The following is a 23,013-nucleotide window of genomic DNA, read 5'->3' as shown; positions in this document are numbered from 1 at the left end:
TCTCTAACTTGCTCCACAAGTGAGATGGAACACCAGAGTCAGGTTGTCTCACAGATCCCAACTGTTACGAGATTTACCTTCTTCACTATCTGAGGCACTGCTCTTCTCTGGAAGATTTTCATTCTCATTCAGGTCCAAGGATTTTTCGAAAGACCTGCTCCTGACTAGCTTAACAGATTTTCTTTCTGAAGAGGGAAGAGGGCTCTTCTTTATTTGCTTCTCACTTGGGCACTCCTCCACCTGAAACAACCAAGAGAAAAAAAAAATATACATCAGTAATCACAGACCATTTAAAAAAAAAGAGAAAGTTACTTTCAAAGAAGAAAGCTACATAAAGGAAGCCACAAGTTCTATCTGCTCACTGACCACACAGTCAAGCACTAATTTCTCCCTTGTTCCCCTACCCCAGCCAACCTCCCTTCCTCTTTATTTCAAACTTTCCCTTTACCCCGGTAACAAGGGACAGACTTACTCATCTGTACTGTCATACGTAGAGCTGCCTTAAAAGGGACGGTTTACTCCCCATCGAGGTCCCTTGAACTCACCTGCACAGTTTGGTCCCCTTCCCTGCACCAGCACTAGCATTTATGAATTCATTAACTTAACAACGATTATTTACTTTTTATTGATCGGGTTAGTTTTTTCCTGATAGTTTAGCAAGGGGTCCAACAATCCTGAGGAGAAGCACAACGAAATAGGCAGGGCCTCCCTTTTTCAGCAAGATTAGATCATCCCAATTATATATTTGAAAGGTGTTCTTATTTTGTAGGGCTCCATTACCCCTTGGCCAAAAAAAAGTTTTAAAATACTGTCTAGAGCCATCCTACCTATACAAATGTTACTTCTCAGGAACAAGCAATGAAGCATCGTTTACTGTCTCCAATACGTAAGCAGGGCATCCCCAAAACATCAGTCACTGAATCAACGATGCAGCTCTTAACCCTAAACTATAACAACTGGTAGCTAAGCTTACATACCATTGCACACTTCAAGAAGTAATTTCTAGCGAAACTGTATGCCCGAGGTTTGTACCATGCCACCCAAAAAGCTTGGCTACAGCTATGAATCACAGGTTTCATTCTAAACCTCTCCTCAAAGCTCCCATTGCCTCCAGTGGAACAGCTGGGATCAATAGTAGTACAGCCCCCCCATACGCAGTAGTACATGAACTATAATAAATAAGATCAGGCCTCCTCAACTGAGGAGTTCCAATTCATTTACAATGCCATCATCCCTAAAGATTATTCAGCACTGACTCAAAAAAGCAAGAGCATCCGCTTCTTGAATATAGTCATAATGTACTTCCTGTACTTCTTGGCTTTTTTCAAAATAAAGACCATCTACTTTTTTGTGCAACTGAGGGCCATTAGTAGAAGGCGGGTGGCTGGAAAACAGAGACAGGCATGAATCTGACTGCAGTATAAGCAGGCAAAAATACTCCCTTCAAGGTCAAAAAAGGAAACCTGCATCAGAAAAGCAGATCAATTAACAAATGCTCCTATTGAAAGGAGCTACCACGTCCGAAGTTATACTCAGTCACACAACAGGAACTAGGACAGAACTGACATTTCCATGTCAAAAATATTCTGCCAATACAGATGGAAGACAGAAAGGAGCTAGTTGTGGTTAAACAGTCCAAAAATTGACACAGATCCAGCACAAATCCAAGGAACTCCCGTAGCATTTTGATGAATATTAGGGACCTAGAGAATAGCTGGAGCTCCCACCAGAAGCTTAAGAGCAGCCCTACTATGCCATGCACAGAGCAGGAAAGTCAGGCTCAAGTCAGGAGCTGTTGCTCTCATCTTCTACGAAAAAGCCTTTTGTGATGTCAGGGAAGAGGAAATTCATGCTGAGGCTTTTGGAATAACTGATCAACTCAAACACAGTTTTCTTGTTTCTATTTTTTTTTTTTAGTTTGTTTTTTCCCTAAAGAGTAGTGATTTTAAGATCTGTCAGCTGGAATTAAAGATTCTTCCTTATGTACATTTATCTCCTGAGCTAGTCCAGTACTGCTAAGCTCTGTGCCAAGGCTTTTCAGTTTAACCTGTGAACAGCAGGCTCCAGGACTGGAAGGCCTCCCTACAAGGGGTGGAGGGAAGAAGACGGTTGATTCCTAAAGGCAGTAAGGTGGCTCCCACATTGTGAACACATGTGCTGTGACTGGTGTTACATGCAGACTTTCTTTAATCAACTATGGACCGCTATTGACAATATTTTTTCCAAGACAGGACAAGTACTATAGCCAACACTTCTACCACTTCAGATCTCCCTCTGAAGAGAGTTTTGGGACTTACTTTGCCTACCAGAGCAGAAAAGAAGGGGTTAAGTCTGTTTCCCTCCAGTCTTTGGAAGGTGATTAAATGTGGTTTGTGTCATCAGTGCCACGGTTTTTGATAAATACTGCACTACTGCCTCCTCCTATTGCCCCTGTGCTTCTACAACGTGTGCTGTAATCCTGGGGTTGTGGAGAGCGTCTCAACATTCTTGAGAAGTGCCAAGTGACACATAGAGCTGAACACAATCATTATGTATTTTAGTTACACTGAAGCAGTAAGCTAAACAGTTTAGCTACACATTTGTCAAGACTACACTTTTACACTATCATTAAAGGACTTTTTAAAAGCAGTTTATTCAAAGGAGAATCCTAGCGTTTTTCCTTGCATGCAGACCAAATCCCCAGGCATTACTGCTTACAAACATGCCCAATTAGATTTAGCACCTACAAGAGACATCTCTGGGTGTGGCACCCAATAGGTAAACAAAACACTTCTTTTCCAGGCAGAGCAATTATTTTTAAATGGCTTGTTCTTGTGCAAATAAGACTTACAAGTCCAAACCAAGGCTACCTGAGTAAATTTTTAGTTATCCTAAAGAGCCCAAATTCCAGCAGCATCCACAGGCCTCCCTTACAGCTCTCCAAAATATTGGAGGTGTTCAAAAAACATTAGACATGGCACTGCGGGACATAGTTTAGTGGGCATGGTGGTGTGGGGCTGATGGTTGGACTTGATGATCTTACAGGTCTTTTCCAGCCTTAATGATTCTGTGTGATTCTGTGAAAAATCTTGTTTCATACTGGTAGGATTTCCATGACAGATACCCATCATCCGATTAACTAAGCTTTTAACATCTGACAAACAAATACCAATATTGTTTGCTGTGTATGAGTCTCTAGCCATTAACTTGGATTTCGGCAAAATGATTTAAAGCCTGCTTAACCTCCAGATCAGTTTTAGCAAGTGACAAAAGCCAGAAGATTTATATGGTAGTAAAAACCATTACAAACGTCTCCTTTCTTCCCTCCCCAAATTTTCCAAAGCAGAAACAACAATTAGGTACCCAGCCCTAGTGAAGTTTATAAGAAATACTTTAGTGCTTTATTTGCTTTTCCAAGATATTTCCCTTGGGGTATCTATTAACCAAGAGAAAAATGTCTGTAACCTTTTAGGACTACAACTACACACAGGAGTCCCAGCAACTGTGCGAGACACTGTGCACACCTCAGATACCACTACTAATGCATCTGCCCTCCCAACCAGCCAAATACATTCACAAACTCGTACAACATCATGAGTGAAGCACCCATGCTTGTTCAGTTGTATTAACCCAAGGCATTAAGGGAAAACCTCATCTTTGTTATATCAAGGGTGGGGTTTTTCCCCCCCCCCTTCCTTCTGAAACATTTCCACAAACTTTAATTAAAAAAAGGTTTCATATATTCACAACAGCAGACTAACTGACCTTTGAAAGCAAGGATAACACAGCGTAACTACCCTCTAATAAACCTCATGTATAGGAGAGGCAGAAGTATAAGAGGAGCTACTTTTTAAATGACAGCAAAGCAAGCAAGAAAGCATTGGAAGTGAACAAAGCCATTACTTTCATAAAGCACTTGCATAAAAATGCACATGGTCCCTAGGAAGGTGGATAAAACACAGTTATTTTTGTTTTTAAACAAAGACCAGGGCATAAGTCTCAGCATTCTAGCCAGGTAATGCAGTGAATTAGTGATAGCACATTGCTGAAACTCACACCAACAATATTCGCTCATACAGAGGTTTGTTCGTTTCCAAGTTCAAGAAGTATTCTTGAAACATGAAGATTTTCATATTAAATTTCTGATGTGAAAACCTCCTAGACTATTATGAATTCTCACAGACTTCTTCAGAAGTTACAATCCCCATGCATCCCATGCTTACAGATATACAAGTTAAGCATATACGCTTATCAGTTACAAATAGCAAGAAACGCTGTGTCAGCACTTACTCCTGGCAACACGTGGCTATTGAGTGACTCTCCTTCCGTTTGAAGCGTGGGTTCCCGAACTAAACCAATCATTTTAGGTAGTTTTTCATCCCTTTCTCCAGAATCATCACAAATGCTGGATCTGTCCAAAGCAAAAAGGAAGATATCTTTGGAGATGTAAGTGCTGAAAAATCTGAGAAAGCTTCTCACGTGTGATTTTTGCATTCAAACCACAGCTGTTCAGCTAATATTAAAAACTACCAACTCATTCTTCCCACATCCAGCTCATTAATCTCTCAAGCCATTTTCATCACCCTAGACACCTTTCAGAAGATTCGGCTTCTGACCATAATGTTAGTAAAACCAAGCACTGGTGAATCAGAGAGAAAGTAGGTGGTGTGGGAAAAGAGGAAACAGAGGTAGGTTAGAACAAATTTGGAAAGAAAATGTTTTAAGAAAGCTTGAGACAAGAATTTTTTCCTGCATCCCTTATTCCAGAGTTGCAAAGCAGTACATTTTTTAGAGAAAAAAACCCCAGGAAATATTTAATGGGACATCTTTTGAAACTTGCAGTTGTTTTTTTCTACCAAACATACTCAGACAACACAGGATTGAAAAGAGACATAATCACATTGTTCAGTTTTGCAGAGCCATACTTCTTTACTTACAGATATAAAAATTAAAGCCCCGTTATTAGATTGACAGTGGCAGTTCATAAGTTAGCTCACATTTGTTCCAAGAAATCAAGGCAACCGTTTAAAAAAAAAAATCCACATAGTTAGATCATTCCAGCTTCCGAATTCAAGCTCAGCACGATACAAAAATAAGCTAAGACCTCAGCCATCAGGAGAACAAAGCAAAGCAAGTGTTTCAGTCTCCACAGAGGAGAGTAAAAGTGTCTGAACATCGTATGTAGCTCCATTCCCTTCAGCCCTTCCGTACTGTTGAAGGGCATACAGATCCTGACTAGATACCATCACGAGAAAAGGTTGCTATTTAAGCTATCTTCTTGATATCCCCAAGCAGATCCAGGGAGAAAGAGGACTTCCTATCTCCCTCCTCTAAGGGGCCTCAGCTGTGCTCCTACCATTTCAGACAATGAACAACATTAAGTTTTTATGCATGCTCAGTTTATGCAGTTCAGTTTTTTGATTCCTTTTACTATAGACTTAACCCTTCTGGTAAGGCTACAGCAGCACTTTGGAAAAAGAATTTCCAAGAAAGAGGACACTGCTCCTCCCTGAGCATTTCAATAAGCTTTATAGCCTCTCCTTACCGAGACTGCCCGTTGTCCTCAGACGATGAGTGGAAGCTCTCCATCTCCTCGCTGTTCAGGCCCAGCTCAGAGCCATAGCTCTGGTGCACCAGCTGCCAGAATTCCTGCTTGGTCAGCCTCTGAAAGAAAGCAAGCTAGTCAAGAACTACGGTATGGGACAGTAAGGGACAGGAGGTAAAACAGCAAGAAGTTTGAGTTACACCACAGCCTTTAACCTCAATTCTGACAAGGACTGAAAGCATTTAGGTATCACATTTCAAGATTGGATTTCAGCATTTTGGGGAACTGTACTCCCGTCTACTCCATGTTCCCAACCCACCACTGTTCAACCAATAACACCAGACACAAGAAAAATTATTTCAAGAAAACACAGGCTTGTAGCCACTACTTGCTTCTTCCTGCGTCACCAATGTTTTCACAGATATCTTCAAGGCACCTCCCTCTTGAATTTCACTCGATATGGCACAAGACCAGTAACTAGTAGACAGCTCTGATCTTGGACAAACTACTTAATAGATACATGCCTGTTTCCTCAGGATGCTCAGAGCGCTTTACAAATGGTGAGAGGCTAGCGTTTCAGTCACTACAGATAGCGGTGTCTAGGTCAGCCAACTGTCCACCTTGCCAAGGCGGGACAGAAGGACACCAGAACGCCCTTTACATAAAATAGTTGCTTTTGCTCAGTAATGGTGTTACTTGGACTCATCACTAGCTGCTCTTCTCTTTCTCTGCAATCTCTCTGCCCCGCTCTATGAATTCTCACAGCTACTGGGATATATTTAAGTGCTCTCAGATCATCAGGAAAGTCAGGAAGTGAAAGCAGTATAACAAACTTGTATTGGCAATGTCAGCAACTAGTTTCAAAGTCCACTTCAGCTGTAAAGGGCTTAAAAAAAAAAAAGTAAGGTTGTGGGATTTAGCAGAGCTCAGAGAGCAATACCAGTGATCTTAAAAAAGAAGACACCACACTGGAAAATGTGCCTCAGCCACAATCCATATTGATCAAGGGAACAGAACTGTGCTAATGAGGCAGTAACACAAGTACTGCTTACTATTTGCATGAAATGATCACGTTAAATACCCATGCATTATTTAAAGGGCTTTTAAACGATCCTCCCCACCTCCTTGCTCCACCTGCAGAGTGTTACACTACCCGCAATTGTAGACAGGCATAAGAGAGCTGACCCACAACCAGGAATGTAAATGCGCGCCCGTACACGCCGCCGGCGCTCTCCCCCCGGGGCTGCCGGCACCCACCCGCGCCCCGTCCCGCCCGGAGGGCGCCTCTCGCCCCGCACCGCCACCAACCTGGCGCTTCCCGCCGGGCAGCGCCGCTCCCGGGACACCCCCGGCCTCGCCGGCTGCTGCCGCCGCCGCGCTCCCACTTCCTGCTGGGCGGCGGGGCCCGCCCGGGGCCGCTCCCCCGCCCGCCCGGCAGCAGCAGCAGCGGCGGCGGCGGCTGCTCCCGCGAGCGGGGCCGGGGCAGCGCCTTCCCCGGCAGCCGCCGCGCTCCGCCCGGCGCGGGGCGGGGGGAAGGGGGCACTCGCGGGGATCGCCACAGCGCCCGGCGCCGTCGCCAGGACGGCCGCGGGTGCCCCTCTGCCCCCTCGACACGGGACCGCCGCGTCGCATGGCAAGGGAACCGCTGTCCCCCGAGCGGGGGGAAAGCCTGCGAGGGTCGGGGCAAACCCAGGCGGGTTCGGGGCACGGCTGTCCTCGGTCCTCCTTTTCCCCCCTGCCTCGGTATTTTCCGACACAACGAGGTTTCAGGCTTTTCAGAAAGCGGCTGGGGCAAGCATCCCATTGGTAGAGATCAGTTGCAAGGTATTTAATCCTACCGAGGACAAAGTAAACAGTAAAACGCAACACACCCACATACAAAGCAAGGGTCATAACAGCTCAGTGCCAGCCTTCCCCTGCCATGGGGGTTTGTTCTACGAAGCAATGTAGTGCTAAAAACACACGCATCAAACGTACAGCTGCCTTACTTTCCCCAGGCACGCTGTACTTTGGAGCAGTAAACTCAAAACCGCAAATGACTACCTACAGCTGTTTTCATTAAATGCCTAAAAACAAGAGCAGGCATTCCATGGTTTCAAAATACGAATGAGGCGTACCTTTGCACTGCTTTCAACCAGAAATTAAAGGACAGAAACAAAGCCATTTTCACTTCCGTTGCCCAATATTGCCAGTGCCTTTATTTCCAGTCATAAGACAATAACTGGGAAATAGCCACTGTTGCTAATTAAATTCACTAGCACGTTCTGCATCAGTCTGTGGGCAAATCAGACTGCCCTTGTACAGAGAGCTCAATGGCTTGAGGAAAGCAGAGAAACTAAGCCATGCATTTTAGGAATCTATAAAGCTGTTTCCTGTGGTTTTGTGAAGTCAACGTTACCGACTTCTGCTTCTAAAACAGGATTCTTGCGCTCTGCTCAGTCATTATATCTAGCTGAGCTAGGAGTAAGTTGTTAATGGTCACAGCCCACAATCAAACCAGACTTGCTTTATTGTATCAGGATTAGTTCCGACGGCAAAGGGCACAAATTTTCTGGGTCAGACTTCTGCTTCTGAGAGGATGGTTTAAGCAGCTCTGAAGCTTGAAAGGCTGAATCTAAACACGAATTACTTTGCCCACTCAAACACTATGCCGGGTTTTTCCTCAGTTCTCTTTGGATACAAAACCAAAGGCTACAAGAAACAGCTGGGACACGTTTTTGTCTTTTCAGTCGGGAGCATAAAACATCAATACTTTGTTTCATGCTAGACGAAGTTGTGGCAGGGCACAAGCATACCACTGACATATGTGAAGCCGATGATTTTTACCCTCTATGGACATATGCAGAATGAAGAACAAGACGCTCCATACAGGTTTACTCCAGAGACAACCCCCCACCACACACACACCTCCCACCAGGCAACTCTGATGTTGAATTCTGTCTGATCGCTTGTTCGAAAGAGAAAACAGCAAACTCCCCCTCTAGCTGCCCAAACATGAAGGTCAGAATCCACCCAAGCCCTCTTCGATCTCTAAAACAACCCTCGTTACACAAAGGTGCAAATAAACATCTCTTTTTCACAACCTTCCCTAACAAGCTGCCGGGAAAGCAGAACTGCTGCCCTGGTAGATGTTTGCCACACGAAGCCCAGCTCATCAGAAATTCTGGTCCCTTCTCGCACCTCTAGACTTACCTGCTACAATGTCTCTGGAGACAGGTGCAAATCTCTACCCAGCAAAGCATAAGAAGAACAACAATAGGAAAATAAATCCAACTCTAAGGAAGAGGACTCATGGGAATTGAGACCGATTAAGTTAAGATCTTGTTCCATTAGAAATAAGGAGCACTGTGTTTGTTCGGGATTTCAATGACCTGCCTAATTAGATTTTAATTTGTTCCTTCTCCCTTAAACTGGAAGGATATTTGACACCCATAAACTTTAAGAAAATAAAGCAAAAGTACAAATGCCATTGCTCTTACTGTCAATAGCAGCCATTAGTAAACTTATTCTACCAATCTGGAAAGCCTGCTGCAAAACAGGAATTTGGGCTGATTTTATAAACTGATGTATTATTGAAAGCCTCAGTGGATGTGGAAGCAGCTATCTGTTTTATCAAGACCGGTGTCATGTCTCTTCCAGACCTACATTAATGACTCCTCATTTTCCATGATGCTGCCCCTTCGACCAGGAGCATTTAAAAAAACAATGGCAAGGTAAAAACCTAAGAGACTCACTCTGAGCACATTTTGCAATAGGGATGGAAAAAAGTGGAATTTTCCTTGAAAGAAAAAAGTCTTTACATGGACATTTCGGAAAAAATAGCCTAGGAAAGGACCATCTTAGGAGGAAGGTACGCACTGATTCCCAGAGGAACCAAAGTTGAAGGGCACCAAACGCACAGTATTGTACTCTGAGCAAGATCTGAAGGAGAAGCTATGAGCTAGAGAATTACAACTCGGCTAAGGGGACCAGGAGTCCTATCAGAACAGCGACACAAAGCTGGCGGAGAGTATCTTGACAGCCAAGTAAGCTTAGGCATAGAATAGCACGTAACCATTTACCATTTTTCTTACACAATACAAGTCCTTGCTAATAGAAAGGCAGACTTTACAGAAGACTACTTGTTCAACTGTCTAGGACATGGCATACGTAAGTACAGGGCAGAATGGCCACAAGATGGAGGTCTGGGAAAGGGTGTGCTGACCCTACGGAGAAGTTCTGCAGGGGGGGAAAGCTTAAAGTGTATCAGGTAAAGCAGATAGATCACTCTTCAGAGGCGAGACCTCCGAACACAAAATCTATGCCAAGAAAGCATTGAAGAGGGCAGAGCCAGTGTCTGAAAATGACCTCTGCACAAACGGGATTTGAAGCAACTGCAATTCCGATCCCCTGGATCCAAATCCTGCAACCTTGGGATAATCTACCATCAGGTGGCGCAAACCAGCACTGTGAGAACTGCATTCAGAGTTCTACTTCTGACAACACCAGAAGGACTTTATTTCATAATTTAACAGTTGGATGTCATCTCCAGGTCTAGCAGATGTACTCCGGATAACTAAGTTATCCATAGGCTTTAAAATACTTAACTATTTGCAGAGGAAACATTAAAACCAGCACCTTTTAGAACTGGTTCCAGAGTGAGATTTAGGTTTTTTGGTCACAAGCCTTAAAAATTCTGACAGGATCCCTTTGGCGCTGGAGCCCAGAAACATGAGGCTTCACATACTCAGGGCATTGCATACCATGCCAGAGCCTCAGACGTATGAGATCTTTCAAGTGTATGCTGTCCCTGCCATGGGGGCTTGGGGAGAAAGCAGTAGAACTGCTTGGATGTGCCAAGGGCTTTCTTTTAGCAACAGGTCAGTGGACAGCTGTCCTTGTAGTGGAGTCAGTGGATCCAGCTCTAGCAACCTCAGTTTCTACTTTCACCTCCTTAGTGCCCCTCTATAGCTTGATCTAGTGCAGGCTGAGAAGTGATTCAAACTCATTCTAGCAGAGAATGAGAACTCACTACTACACTGCAGAAGCAGGAGCTTAACCTAAGAGAAATCCTATTTCAAGAAGTAGCTCCAAACATACCACATCAAAATCCCTACGTACACCTCATGGCAATGCTTCATTTTACAGCTGAGAACTCCAAGCAGAACGTCACATAATGGACTTCTATCTTTCAACATACTTCAGTGAGGATGCAAGAAAGCTAGTAACAAGATTAGATAGAAAGAATACAGAGAATTCCCAAGCTACTCAGATACACTGGTCCCTAAAACCTGCTGCCTTAATTCATCTCATCTTGCATGCAGTCCATGCCTTCTACGTTCATATCTATCCTTCAGTTACTGCTCTGAAGTGAAAAATTGTTCCTAATGTGACACTCATTTCAGTGGCAAAGAGTAGAAACGCGTGGGGAAAAAACTAATACTGAACAGCACATAGCTTGTTGCCTCTGTTCTAGCCCCTCGGATATACCTGAATGCCCGTACATTCATTCTCTAGCACCACAAATTAACCAAGTCAATTACCATTTCTGACAAACTTTGCCTAACAAAAGAAAACAAGGTTAGTTCCAGTTGCACACTGCAGTCAAAAGATGCCATAGTACATTGTGGGTTTTGCAGTGCTTCTGCCAGATTCAAGACAAGGTGGTTATGATGTTATGGTTAAGTAGTATTTGATATGAGCAATAAGAGATTTGCAGGAAAAATTAGTTTTGCCTTAAATGGCACTTTCCTTTATTTTCAGCTTTTGTTTGACAAACAGTGCCTCTAGTCTGCCCTAATTTTAATCTAATAAAAACCTGTGTGGGTACTTCATACAAGCAGTGCAACAGCTTTAAGCCTTTGGGGAGCATTGTAGTGCAGAGTTATGGATATGGATATTTCAGTGTTCAATTGCAACTGTGTTGAAATATTTAAACAACGAGAGCCATAAACAGGAAGGAATTGGTTTATAAAAATTGCATTACTTACAGTGATGTTCTGCAAAAGTGTCAGTACATTTTTAGAAATATCAGCTTAAGTGTCCACAAATTGCAATATAAATCAAGGTAACTAGCAGAAGTTGCCAAAATACTTCCATATCATACAGCCTGCCTTTGTTGCATTTGTTCAAGGTCAGGGGAGTTGTAATGAATTGGTTGGCAAAGGTTCAGCTAACTTATCTGAGAAGGTGACTTCTGGGTTTTTCCTTAAAAAGAAAAAAGCTTTCACTGAAAAAGCCTCTTGCCTTTTTGATCACAAATTAGCCATTGAAAATGTGAAGGAAATGGCATGCCAATTTAGTAGTATCTGCTTGAGTTGGTAATGAAGAGAAGCATGCAACCTATCTTCAAAGACAAAATTCTCCATCAACAACGAAGTTGGAGATGTCAGTATGAGAAGGATGAGAAGTTTATCTGGCATCTAAAGCACAAGGAGCCAAAGGAGAACATCAGATTAGAATTCTGTGTCAGGAAGGAAAAGCTAACTTCTTAAGGAAAGTCTCTTATCCTCCGAAGACACATCTGCTTACATTAGAAAAAGGTTATTTTGTTACTTAACCACAGGTACCGGCACTTACAAGCTTACCTTATCCAACAACACGTTCTGCCATAAGCGGAAGATACTGAGGTAGCTTCTGTCTCTTGCACTGAACGACGTGAAGAAAAACTGCATGAAAAACAAGGTGCAAAAATCTCACTTGTAGGTATTTTCAAGAAAACCAGAATGCTTTCTTGTATCTTGAATATCCTAAGGTTTTTAGCAACGGCATGCTCCTCTCTCATTCAAACCTAGGCTCATATTCCTCACACTCCACACTTTTTATCACTTTTAATAAACAAGAGCTAGACCCCCAATATCCACATTATATATAAGACACTCGCTCTTCTGGGCAACCAATTGCAATCATTTGTACCTTTGGCATAAAGGAAGAGCTCCCCCTCAACTAAAAACACAGTTAAATCTTTCTCCCACTTCCAAATAGGAAGTGGAACAAATCAGAGATGCATATGCTTATTTCTTACAGACCACAGCCTTTTCCATCCTTCCACCACATATTCCTTTTACTAATCTTTTCCTGTGAGAAGATGTGAAATTAAAATAATTAAAATGGGAGATCGAATTAGATGCATCATTTGCAGTATTAAAATCTTTCTCATTTGAAACTTTGTTTAGCAGAGAAAGGGTTTATCTTCCTTGATGATGAAAGTTAATGTTTAATAAATTGAGAGGGAACAGCCAAATATGAGGAATCACAGTCCCTTCACAAAGAACAGCTCCAGATTCAGCCTGGAAAGCTATTCTCTGTATCCAGCCAAGAATTATTATTTTCAAGGCATTTACAGAAGTAGTATCATGAAGTGTTGCACATAAGAACATTCTGCATCATGCTTTTCAGTTTTTCTAAATACACACCCAAACCCTACATTTTCCCAGCACAGAGAATTGCATATTCTATGGGTAGATTTCTCTGTGACTCAAAATCCATGATATCACAGTCCTTTTGTTTTCAGCAATTTTCTTCCGAGGGCACTTTAAATCCAGTGAAATCGCAAAAATATCAAACTCAAGGATGCACAGTCCGCATTCGTGCCCTGAACTTTCAGTTTTCAAAGGGCTTTCCTTTGAGAAACAGTGGGACAAAAACTCCCTTACCTTCTGGTTACTGCATCAACACTAGCAGGGGATTCTGCAAGCAAACTAAAGTTGAATTATCAAGCCAATATGCAGATGGACCAAACCACCAAGCCTGTCTTCTAATCCTAATTGCATTTAAAGATTTGACAGGGAAGTTACTTACACAAATTTAAAACTACAGCAAGTGCTCTGCCCTGGACATTATCATTTTTATTAAAAAAAGTATTTAAATACAGATTTTCACCTTCTCTCCTTTTGTTGCTATTTGTATGGCATTTGGAATGAGTCGAGCAGTCTTCTCCTTTGTCATGAAAGTGATATCCTTCAAGGCAATAGAAATCTAAGCAGAAACAGATTTAATAAGACATATTAAAAATAACTGTTAAGACTAAAAATTTACAAAGTCACAGAACATGCAAGAGGAACTTAAACTAACCCCAAACCCTGGAATGCAATTCAGTTGAGATCACAAAGGCAATTACTGTCTCCACTTGCTAACCTTAACAGCAAGCATTCCAAAGTAGAAGCAAGTTAAGATGACTTAAGAGTAACCTTCTCTTCTTTCATACTAGGACTAGGGAAGCAAGTAGTTCTTTATTCTTTCCTTCCACTCCTCCAGCAACACTTGAGGATTAAGGGCACAATCCCAGACACATACAAACCACAGACCTGAAAGCCAATCCCCCAATCCCAATCAGTACGCTATACGTAAGGCAGGACATACATCAGATAACAGACTATCTTGTCTGTGTCATCTCACAGAAGTTTGCAGTCTAGTTCATTTGCAGAGGTTTATTTGCAGTCCAGACACTGCAAGGAAATCTTCCTGCTTGGGTGTGTTTTCCTTGCATATTAGTACTTGAAATGTTTCTGTTTATAAGAGCATGGTCCCACTTGCTGCAACAAGCCATTTCCACTCAGCCTACTCCTTTCTCTTGAAGTTAAAGACCATGCTGCTGTTCAGCTTAGAGGAAGAACATACAGTTGGATCATGCTTTTTCCTCTGTGTGCAGAAGGTTCTCCACTTACTCTGCATCAATGCAGCCTGCTAAGGAGATCCCAAAACTTGGCTCTACCATTGTAACTGATGAGCTCAGATTGCCTTAAGATATTGCTTAAGATACCACTCTGCTAGGCAAGCAGGAACAAGTTACCAGGACGTATGCTGTTTTTGCTGAAAAATCAGTCTTTGAATAGTTTATATATTCAAGGGTGTCATTTCAAAGGGATTTTTTTTTTTAATCTCAAGTCTACAATAAGAAACATTCAACCATCAAATCCATTGATTAAATTAAGCTTTGTTTTCAGTTAAGTATTTCTACACCTCCGCTTTTGTCTTAAGTACATGAGTTATTTGTTGTCTCTCCTGTGTAATTCAGAGCACACATAGTAGAATTTAAGATACTAACTTAAGGTATGAGCAGTCTCACAGCTGCAGAACATTTTGACACATCTCCATCACCTATTAAGTAGGTTACCTTCCCTTTCTCATTCACTGCCTCATGTTATTTCTACAGCAGATGCAACAACTGCTTGAATGAAAAATTTTAACTCATTAACCCAGTTTAACAGAAATACAGGGCCAACATGTCATGATTATCTACTTTTGCTCATACTGTTCAAAAGCTACAGACCACAATACAAGGATACATAGATGTCATTTATAGAGTCTCTTCAGCTAACCAAGTTAAGGTTCAGTGCTGGACAGTTCTTGAACAGGGCAATGCCATATACTGTATCATGCTCCTGGTCTTACAGGAGAACATTAAGTGTTACATCCCTTTGCAGAGCAACTCTCCTTGGTAAGGAGAGGCAAACAGTCACCCAGAAATGTACAGGATCAACTTTAGCATAACTCCTGAACTCCTTCCTATGTGACTGACTGAGCAGGCTTACTTCAGCATTCAGATGTCTCCAATGCTACTGTCATTTTATGGAGCAACGCATCTGCATTTCCACTCAGGGGTGCAGGCTCTTTCTTTTCAGCGCAAAATCACTGGCATGAGATTGACAGGATAAGATTTGTTTGAGGGACTCATATCCTGATAGGACAGGACAAAGAAAAGATGGGATCAAAGTGAGCTAAGAGATCTTACTGTGGTCTCCCATCGAAAAATGTTGCTGTGGAAACAGAGCCAGTTTTCAGAGAGATACAAGCGTCCTTGCAGCAGGATATCCTTCTGGAGTGCACAGGCGTAATCTATATATAGAAAGGAAGAATAAGTTTACTCAGTTATTGCAGGTCAGTTGACCCAAACCTGTTAAATTAAAATGAGGTAAGGGTATTACAATACAAATAAAAAGCTATTTCTTTCACTCTTCAAAATTCTGTGAAGGCAGGCTTGTACTGGGTTGCATCCAGACCATTGCTCTGGGAACACCCCAATCCCAGAGTTGATGGAAGTATCTGTGTGAGGACAGCACTCCATGTATCAAAGCCCCGTGCATTATCCTGTATTTTCAGAGAAGATGTTATCAGGCAAGATCAGGAGTACATGGGAGAAGTATTCAGAAGTCAAACTTCAAAGCACCTAACAACAGAACATACAACCATTTTACAGTATAACAGATTATACTGTCAACTCCTACATAAGTTAGTATGTAGGTAGTTCAGATGTTGTAGTAAGATAATAATTTTCCACTAAACAGATACCATCACTAGCTAAAACTATCTGCAGAGTGAGACACTAAAAGGCAGCTTGAAGCTATCTAGTTCTTCAGGCAGGGGATATTTTCAGAAGCTGACTATCATTTTTGTTATGATACTGCCTCTGGCTGAAACATCCCTACTGAGAAACTGATTTCATCTAGAATGTAATTACCCATCATCTGACACCTGCTAATTAAGAATAAGAGCAGAGGATTTGGTTGCACTTTTTAAAAAACCTCTTTAAGAGAACTTTCGTAATTTCAGAGCCTGAAGATTAGAACAAAAGGAATTTTCAGAAGTACTACTGCTAGAAAGTTAAGACAAACAGACTCCTTTTGGAAGCTCCAACCTCCAGAATGTTACCTTATGTACAGAAAATACCCAGAATGCACCTATTCATGCAGGATGTTAATGATTTTAGCTTTAGGGGTATCAAAGAGTTGTTATTTTGAAAAGCATTGTATCTGGTATTGTCTGAGCCAGAATTTTGATTTTATGTACAACAAGAAGATGACTACAGTTCTTGTTCAAGTACCAAGAGGTTCACGAATCCTTCACCATCCTAACTTCAAGGTAAGTCTGCATCTACAGAAGCTTTTATTATGATTTTTAAAATTCTCTTGGGTTTTCCCCTCAAATAATCAAGTGGAAATAAAGTTTCTTGCCACAAGCATGAGGTATGTATACAAGCCCTCGGAGGCATAACTGCAAACAGAATTACATAAACTTAAAAGAAATCAAAACCAGTAAGTTGTAAGTGCATGTTTAAAGAGAAGTCAGATACCAAAATGCTGGGAGAGCAGGGAGAGGGAAGGCAGCAGGAGTGTGAGGTTAAGGACTTGAGGAAAGCATTACCAAGAAGTTTGCATCCAACTTCTATGTTTAGGGGAGGGAGAGGGATTCAGACCTATAAATATTGGAGCACTGGGCAAGTGATGAGCAACACCATGACCTACCTATACAAAAGAGAATATGAAAACAAAAGGGAGAGATTAGCATTTCTCTAAGTTTTCAGATCCAGTACCTTAAGATGCTGCTTGTAAAAAACATTTACAGACAAATTAAAGTTAGTGGCACTCCTTTAAACTCCCATTTTGAAAGTCTAAGTCATTTCTCTTTCATTACAGGAAAAGAATTATATTTCATCTAATCTTTATATACAGTGCTCATTACAGTGGAAGAGTTGTTTGGTTTTTTTAACAGCTAAGTTAAGAACAGGAGCAGTTACAGTTCTTTTGAACAGTAGCAAGTAATTGCTTCTCTGAGCACTCTAAAGCCTGTGTTAAGCTTCTCTGCATCAAGCAAAGGAAGAGCTCTCTGCCTGGAGGATGCAAGAAGTCCTTCCAAAGGAGCACTGCTTTTTGTGGGGTAAGAAAAAATGTATATAAAGTAACGACTTTGCTTCTGATGGACCAGGGGCTACACTGTGAGATTAACCATTATTAAAATCTTTCTTCAAGTCCTTGGCAGTCTGTTCATCGAAACCGTGTTTCAGAGTTTGCTCCATGGCTTTCTACAGCAATTGTGTGTAAGGAGAAACATCAAAACAACGCTTTGAAGTAATATCCTTTTCTTCTGTTTTATTTCTGTACTGAACTCAAGTATTTTAAAAATGCAGAAGGCATTTCAGAGGATAACTGCTTCCTTCTGAGGCTGGAAAAGGATGCAGGAATTTAACTGTTTCTGTGCAAGGGAAAGTTCTAGTTTCTCTTCCATTCCCCTGGAAGGAACTCAGCATGCTGCAAGGATATACTGACAGTCTCTCAATATTCACTTCCTTAAAGGTTGCATAAGATGAAACATGAACTCTAAACAGCCAAAATGCCACTTTTGTATAAAAACAACACCCAATTCTTGGACAGTGTATTTGTTACACAATGCTTGGGCAGCGCAGGCAGGCTTACCTGGAAGGCAAGTTGTAAAAGAAGGAATAAGGTGCATCACTGCATGCAAAGGAGGTAGGGTTATACGCTTGCTTTCTTTGGATTTTGCACTGGAGCAAAACAGGGAGTCAGAGCTCCAAAGGAACATTTCAGTGCCAAGAAGTTATGAACCATAGTTTGATATTCTCTGCCACTTGTTTCTCTCCCCTCCCACCCCCTGCACTTCTCACCACCTCTGCTCTTCCAGCTGAGCTGTACTTCTATGCCTGCACCCATGTCATCAGCCTATGGATAAGCTAACCTGTCTGTGAAAAACCTCCGCTCAAGGCATGAGCCAACCCAGAACTAACAGATTTGCACAGCATGGCACCAGAATAACATACTTCGTGCTCAGCACTAGCCTGGGCAGTACTACAACTGCACAGACCAGCATGGGGCATAAAACATTTTTATCTGCCCTCAATATACCATGTTGACAAATCCACCCAAATGCACAGCATGCTAAGTCAGGATAAAATGAAGAACTGTTTGTGTTTTTCAATGATCTCCTGTGATGGCTGATGGGAATTACACTCTTAAATACTGAATTTTATGTCCTTATACCGCATAGCTGGCATTTGTCACTGAAAAGAGTCTTAAATTACAAGCACCCACTGTGTCACTCAATCCCAGAAGTCATGTTAATCAAGGTGCCTAGGGCAAGGGTCTAGGCTTAGTTCCAGGGAACAAGAGAAAAGCTTCTGCTAAGGATGATCTACCTACTTAACAGGGTCACTGAAGCAACATCCCTTACCTTTGTATCCAATCCAAACCATTACAACTATGCAATCAGACCCTCCTTCCCCAACATCTATGGCAACTGACTCAGCCTTAACTAGTTGCCTCTTTTACTTTAAAGAGAGGACTTAAACACTCACAGGATAGAAAATAAGTGGTTATGACACTACAAGAGGTACCAAGTTGGTTGCCCATGGTGGAAAGAACGTAAACAAATTCAATGCTCTCAGGATTTAACTCTCTGTTCTTCTCGCACTTGCATCACACAAGCCCATCAACGCACATACGTTGAGTTTATGTGCTCAGTGCTCACCCTGACCCCGCATAGTAATCTTTCTTTCCAGCTTGTCAGCTAACAGCTGTCAGACAGTCACACAGTCTCCACTGCTGTCAGGAAGGGTTTTGTCTAAAAAAACCCCACTAAAAAGTAGCAGCAGGAAAAGACATTAAGAGACTCCCATCCCATATATAGATGAACTGGAAGATTCTGTATCCTCTCCCTCACTTCTCAACCCCCAAAAGGAATCTGTCTTTTTTCACAAAGCAGGCAGTACAGGAGAAGAGTACGGACACAACTTTCCCTGAAGGTACCTGATGCTAGTTCAGAGACAGGAGAATAGGAAGGTATCAGCTGTAGTTAGAATTTGCCATAAAAAAACCACCTTGGTACTGCTGCAATCTGGAGTTATTAGTCAGAAGACAAGCACTTTTGGTGTGATTACATCTTACCTACTATGAGTCTCTCCGAGTCTGGCAGATGAGAAAACTGTCTCTTGAATTCCTCGCTCCTATATTTGTAAGTGGAACTTGAGAGCTGCAACAAAGAATGGTTAAAGGTTAAGCAAACAGATTTATTTTCAGCCATCAACTGTCTTCATACTGCATATGTAATTTTATCTTTAAGAACAAATGAACATCAAAAGAGCAATGCAGAATAGGTGGCATCTAAATGTGATCTTCTCTGTAACTTTACGCTTGCTCATGTAAGAGTGCGCTTCCGGTATTTAGGATAGGATGGGTCAAACTGTTCCCTGTATCAGGCCAGATGCCAATTACAAGGCATTACAGTTCACAGAATCACAGAATCAGTACGGTTGGAAAAGACCTGTAAGATCATCGAGTCCAACCTGAAAAAAAAAAAACAAACAAAAAAAACACCCAAAAAAACCACAAAAAAAAAAAAACCACACACACAAAAAAACGTCGTGGCAACCTCCTCCACTCATAAGGACACAAGAGCCCCTTCCAGAGCTAAGTCTTCTAGCACAGACTAAATGAAGAGGCAGCAAGGCCACAATACAGGAGGTGACAGAACAGATCAAGTCCTCATGCAGGCCACTAGCTGGACAGAAAGACAACCTAACCCACTGATTTCTAATTGGAGTACTATTTTGGGAATACTACAATGCAGGGGATTTTTTGCTAGTTGCTATAATTAGGCCTGTAGGAATAAAGGCCAAAGTTTCCTCCAGTAAACACAAATAGAAGCACCACCATCACCTCTTGATTTCCTGTTCTACGTTTCACCCCATATTTAGAAAGATCATTGTCTATGGTTCATTTAAGGTTCAAATTCGGCAGTAAACTCACAGCAAAGAAGATGAATCTTGATGGACTTCAACTCCTTACTCTTATAAACAAATGCCCCCTCTCCCATTCAAATAAAGAGCTTCAGCATGTTCTCCAAAAATGACTCTGCTGTAAAAGCCCTGTTTTCGCTTTTGCAGTAACAAGGCCATACTTTTTTCTTAACAGATGTTGGCCACTTATTTTAGGAGCTATCCTAACCAAATGCTGTATAAGACAATGACTCAGCTGGACTATAGCTAAGACAGGAAGAAATCACTTTCAAGTGTTACCAAAACCAGGTATAAATATACTATAAAGGCCTCTTTTACACCTTTTTTTTTTTTAACCTTTCTAAAACTCTTAAGCACATGGCTGCTATTCTCTCCTTGAGCACCTGTATTACTCCAAAACTTGACACTCACCATTAAACCCATCTCTACCATAAGATCAGTGGCTATTTACATTTAGGTTGGGGGAAGAAAGAAGAAAGGAGGCAAAGAATCACTTTTGACTGTATGACCTTACAGCATGTTTACTAAAAACCACCCAATTTTAGCACACTCCTGCAGTATGGTAGGTGGTCACTACCTTTTCATTATGCCTATGCTTATTGTCAAAACAATCCCAGAACAAAGACAGGCTTATCTTCAGCTTGAGTGTCTTTTAATGAACTCATCAAGATTCTGACATTTTGCTGTTTTCCACAGAAGAGATTCCTGCTTCTTGCAGTTCAAAAGTTCCCTGAACGCCACCCTAGACACACACATTCCCCCATGATGGTCTGTCATCTACCCACACTCGATAATTAAGCTCTTTGGCCACAAGAACACACAAGTGCTACTTCAAGGTCAGGTCTTTGAATGCATATAACACAGGAGAGGGGAAAGTCACCCTGACTCAGTTCAGCTTTATAAAAACATGTTCATGTTATCTTCTGTTACCACCAATAAAAGAAAGTCCTTATGTCTGACCACCGGTGAGCACATATTAGCCGTCCACTAATATTCTGAGCATTGCAATGTAAAAATGCAGTGAGCGAGGGAGACAGAAAATACGTCCATCCCTACCCTTCTGACAAAAGTAAGCATGAAAACTTTAGGTGCAACTAACAGGGCAACACGTTAGACATGTCCTCTAAGCTTTATGCTTCCAGTTATGCTTCAGCTGTTTCTGAGATTATGAAAGTAACATTCTTGGAAAGCATGTCATCCACAGAAGTAGATAGGCTATGGTTTCTTCTTGATCAGCTGAAACAGGCATCCAATGACTGCACCACTTCCAAGAAACTGAGTTCTTTGCAATTACTCTGGAAAGAGATGTGAAGAAGAACGGAAAGCTAACTCAGATCTGTAAACTTGTAGTTCCAGAGACCCTACAGTTATATCTCAACTGAAGTCTGAGCTTGTGTGAGGACAGCGCTAACGTACAAGGAGAAAAAAGAACTCGTCTGCCATGAGAGCAAAAGAAAGTTCACAATCTTCAAGCCTGATTTACAAAGCTGGGATTTAAGAAGGCATGCTTTTAAGGAGAGAAGTACTTTCTCAAACATGCTGTATACAGATAAGAGATAAGAGCTACGCCTAATTTAAGCATTTTTGTGGTTATAAGACAAAAGGAATCAGGAGGAGGAGAACAGGAACATTACAATATCACAGACACGATTATTTTAGTGCCTGAATCAGCCAGTTCAACAGCTCCAAGAAGCCAAACTCAAGATATCTTGAGTTTTACTTAAAAATGGAATTTCTCTAGAGCATAAAACCTGCTATAGCTTGTCTGAGAAACCCTTGCTGGCATTTAAAAGTGTTCTCTGTCACAAGTGACAAATAGGCTATAAGAAATCCTCTTATTAATTGTAGATTTCTACTGAGCTCTTATGACATTTTATGAAAAGCCAGCTCTGAATCTTTATCTAATCAGCAGAAAAAAGTGAGCGCATTGAAGCTTTTTAACCTTATCTTTTCCTTACTTTGTATAAAACTAGCTCACTTAGATCTCTAATTATTACGTGCTCAGTATGTGGCTTAGTGATTAAGAGATCACTCAATGGACTCGGGGAACCAACAGGGACAGTATGAACAGTATTGACACTATCAATTTCCTTAAAGTGAGGAAAATAAGACATTTCCGTTTGTACAGCGTCTCTCAATCACCATTATAATACCCAAGACGTGGCAGCATTTGAGGCAGGTTGCCCATCTGGGTTACCAAACTTACCATCAAATACTAAAAGAAGAAAGGCATAAATTAGACTGTAGTATGACGTTAAGAGATGAAGACAGCAACTCATTTTTAACACATGCACATTTCTAAGTTTAATTATAAGGCATCAGGTAAACACTTTGCCTGAGGATAATCTTAAGGCATTTATTGGTATGCTATATTAAATCACTAAGAAAATTAAGTCCAGCCAACAAGGTATTAGCATTCTTTATCTGAAGCCACAAAATATACCAAGAAACCTGTAAAATAGTATAAGCAGAAAAACCTCTCCAGCCTCATCCAGAAAGTTTTACAGAAGACAGTTATGCAAGAACCAGATACTACCTGAACACACATAACCAAGTGATTCTCATACCTTGTTTAGCAATGGACCAGGGTTCAACTATATAAAGTCATGTTCCAGAAAAAAAATCCGTTAACTTAAATAGGACTAAGCCAAGTTATTTATATGATAGAAGCCTGTTAAAAACAGCTTACCTTCACATTTACACCTTCAAAGTGTGGACACTGCAAATAATTTGAGCCATTTAGCAAACTGTGGAGGAAAATTAAGCTACACTTTCTCCCAAGAGTACAGCAAAAATGCTAATCCTTAGGAAATTATTTGATTGCACATACAACTAAGCATGCAAATAGTCAATCAACCTCAGCAGAACAGTGCGCACATTTTCTAACATTTGCTAATGACAGTAATAATTTTGCATTTGCTTTGTTAGTGCTTTCCCCTCGTTTTGAGACACCACAAAAACCACACGTCACCTGACAATTTGC

General features: G+C 41.5%; 1 protein-coding gene across 1 annotated transcript in view; it reads right to left on the bottom strand.

Annotated features, from left to right (window-relative positions):
• GRAMD1C (GRAM domain containing 1C) overlaps positions 1–23,013 on the bottom strand; it is a 55,411-nt gene that overhangs the window by 16,753 nt on the left and 15,645 nt on the right. The window contains exons 3-9 of the mRNA XM_059819328.1: positions 19,180–19,264; positions 15,237–15,340; positions 13,385–13,480; positions 12,091–12,171; positions 5,525–5,643; positions 4,270–4,390; positions 78–240 (exon numbers count right to left, since the gene is read on the bottom strand). Of these exons, the coding sequence (XP_059675311.1) occupies positions 78–240; positions 4,270–4,390; positions 5,525–5,643; positions 12,091–12,171; positions 13,385–13,480; positions 15,237–15,340; positions 19,180–19,264 (769 nt within the window). The remainder of the gene's footprint in view (positions 1–77; positions 241–4,269; positions 4,391–5,524; positions 5,644–12,090; positions 12,172–13,384; positions 13,481–15,236; positions 15,341–19,179; positions 19,265–23,013) is intronic.

Source organism: Gavia stellata, chromosome 1 (assembly GCF_030936135.1).
Source record: "Gavia stellata isolate bGavSte3 chromosome 1, bGavSte3.hap2, whole genome shotgun sequence".
In the NCBI taxonomy this organism is placed as follows: domain Eukaryota; kingdom Metazoa; phylum Chordata; class Aves; order Gaviiformes; family Gaviidae; genus Gavia; species Gavia stellata.
Note: the sequence above shows the minus strand (reverse complement) of the source record. Positions and strands in the feature narration are given on the sequence as shown.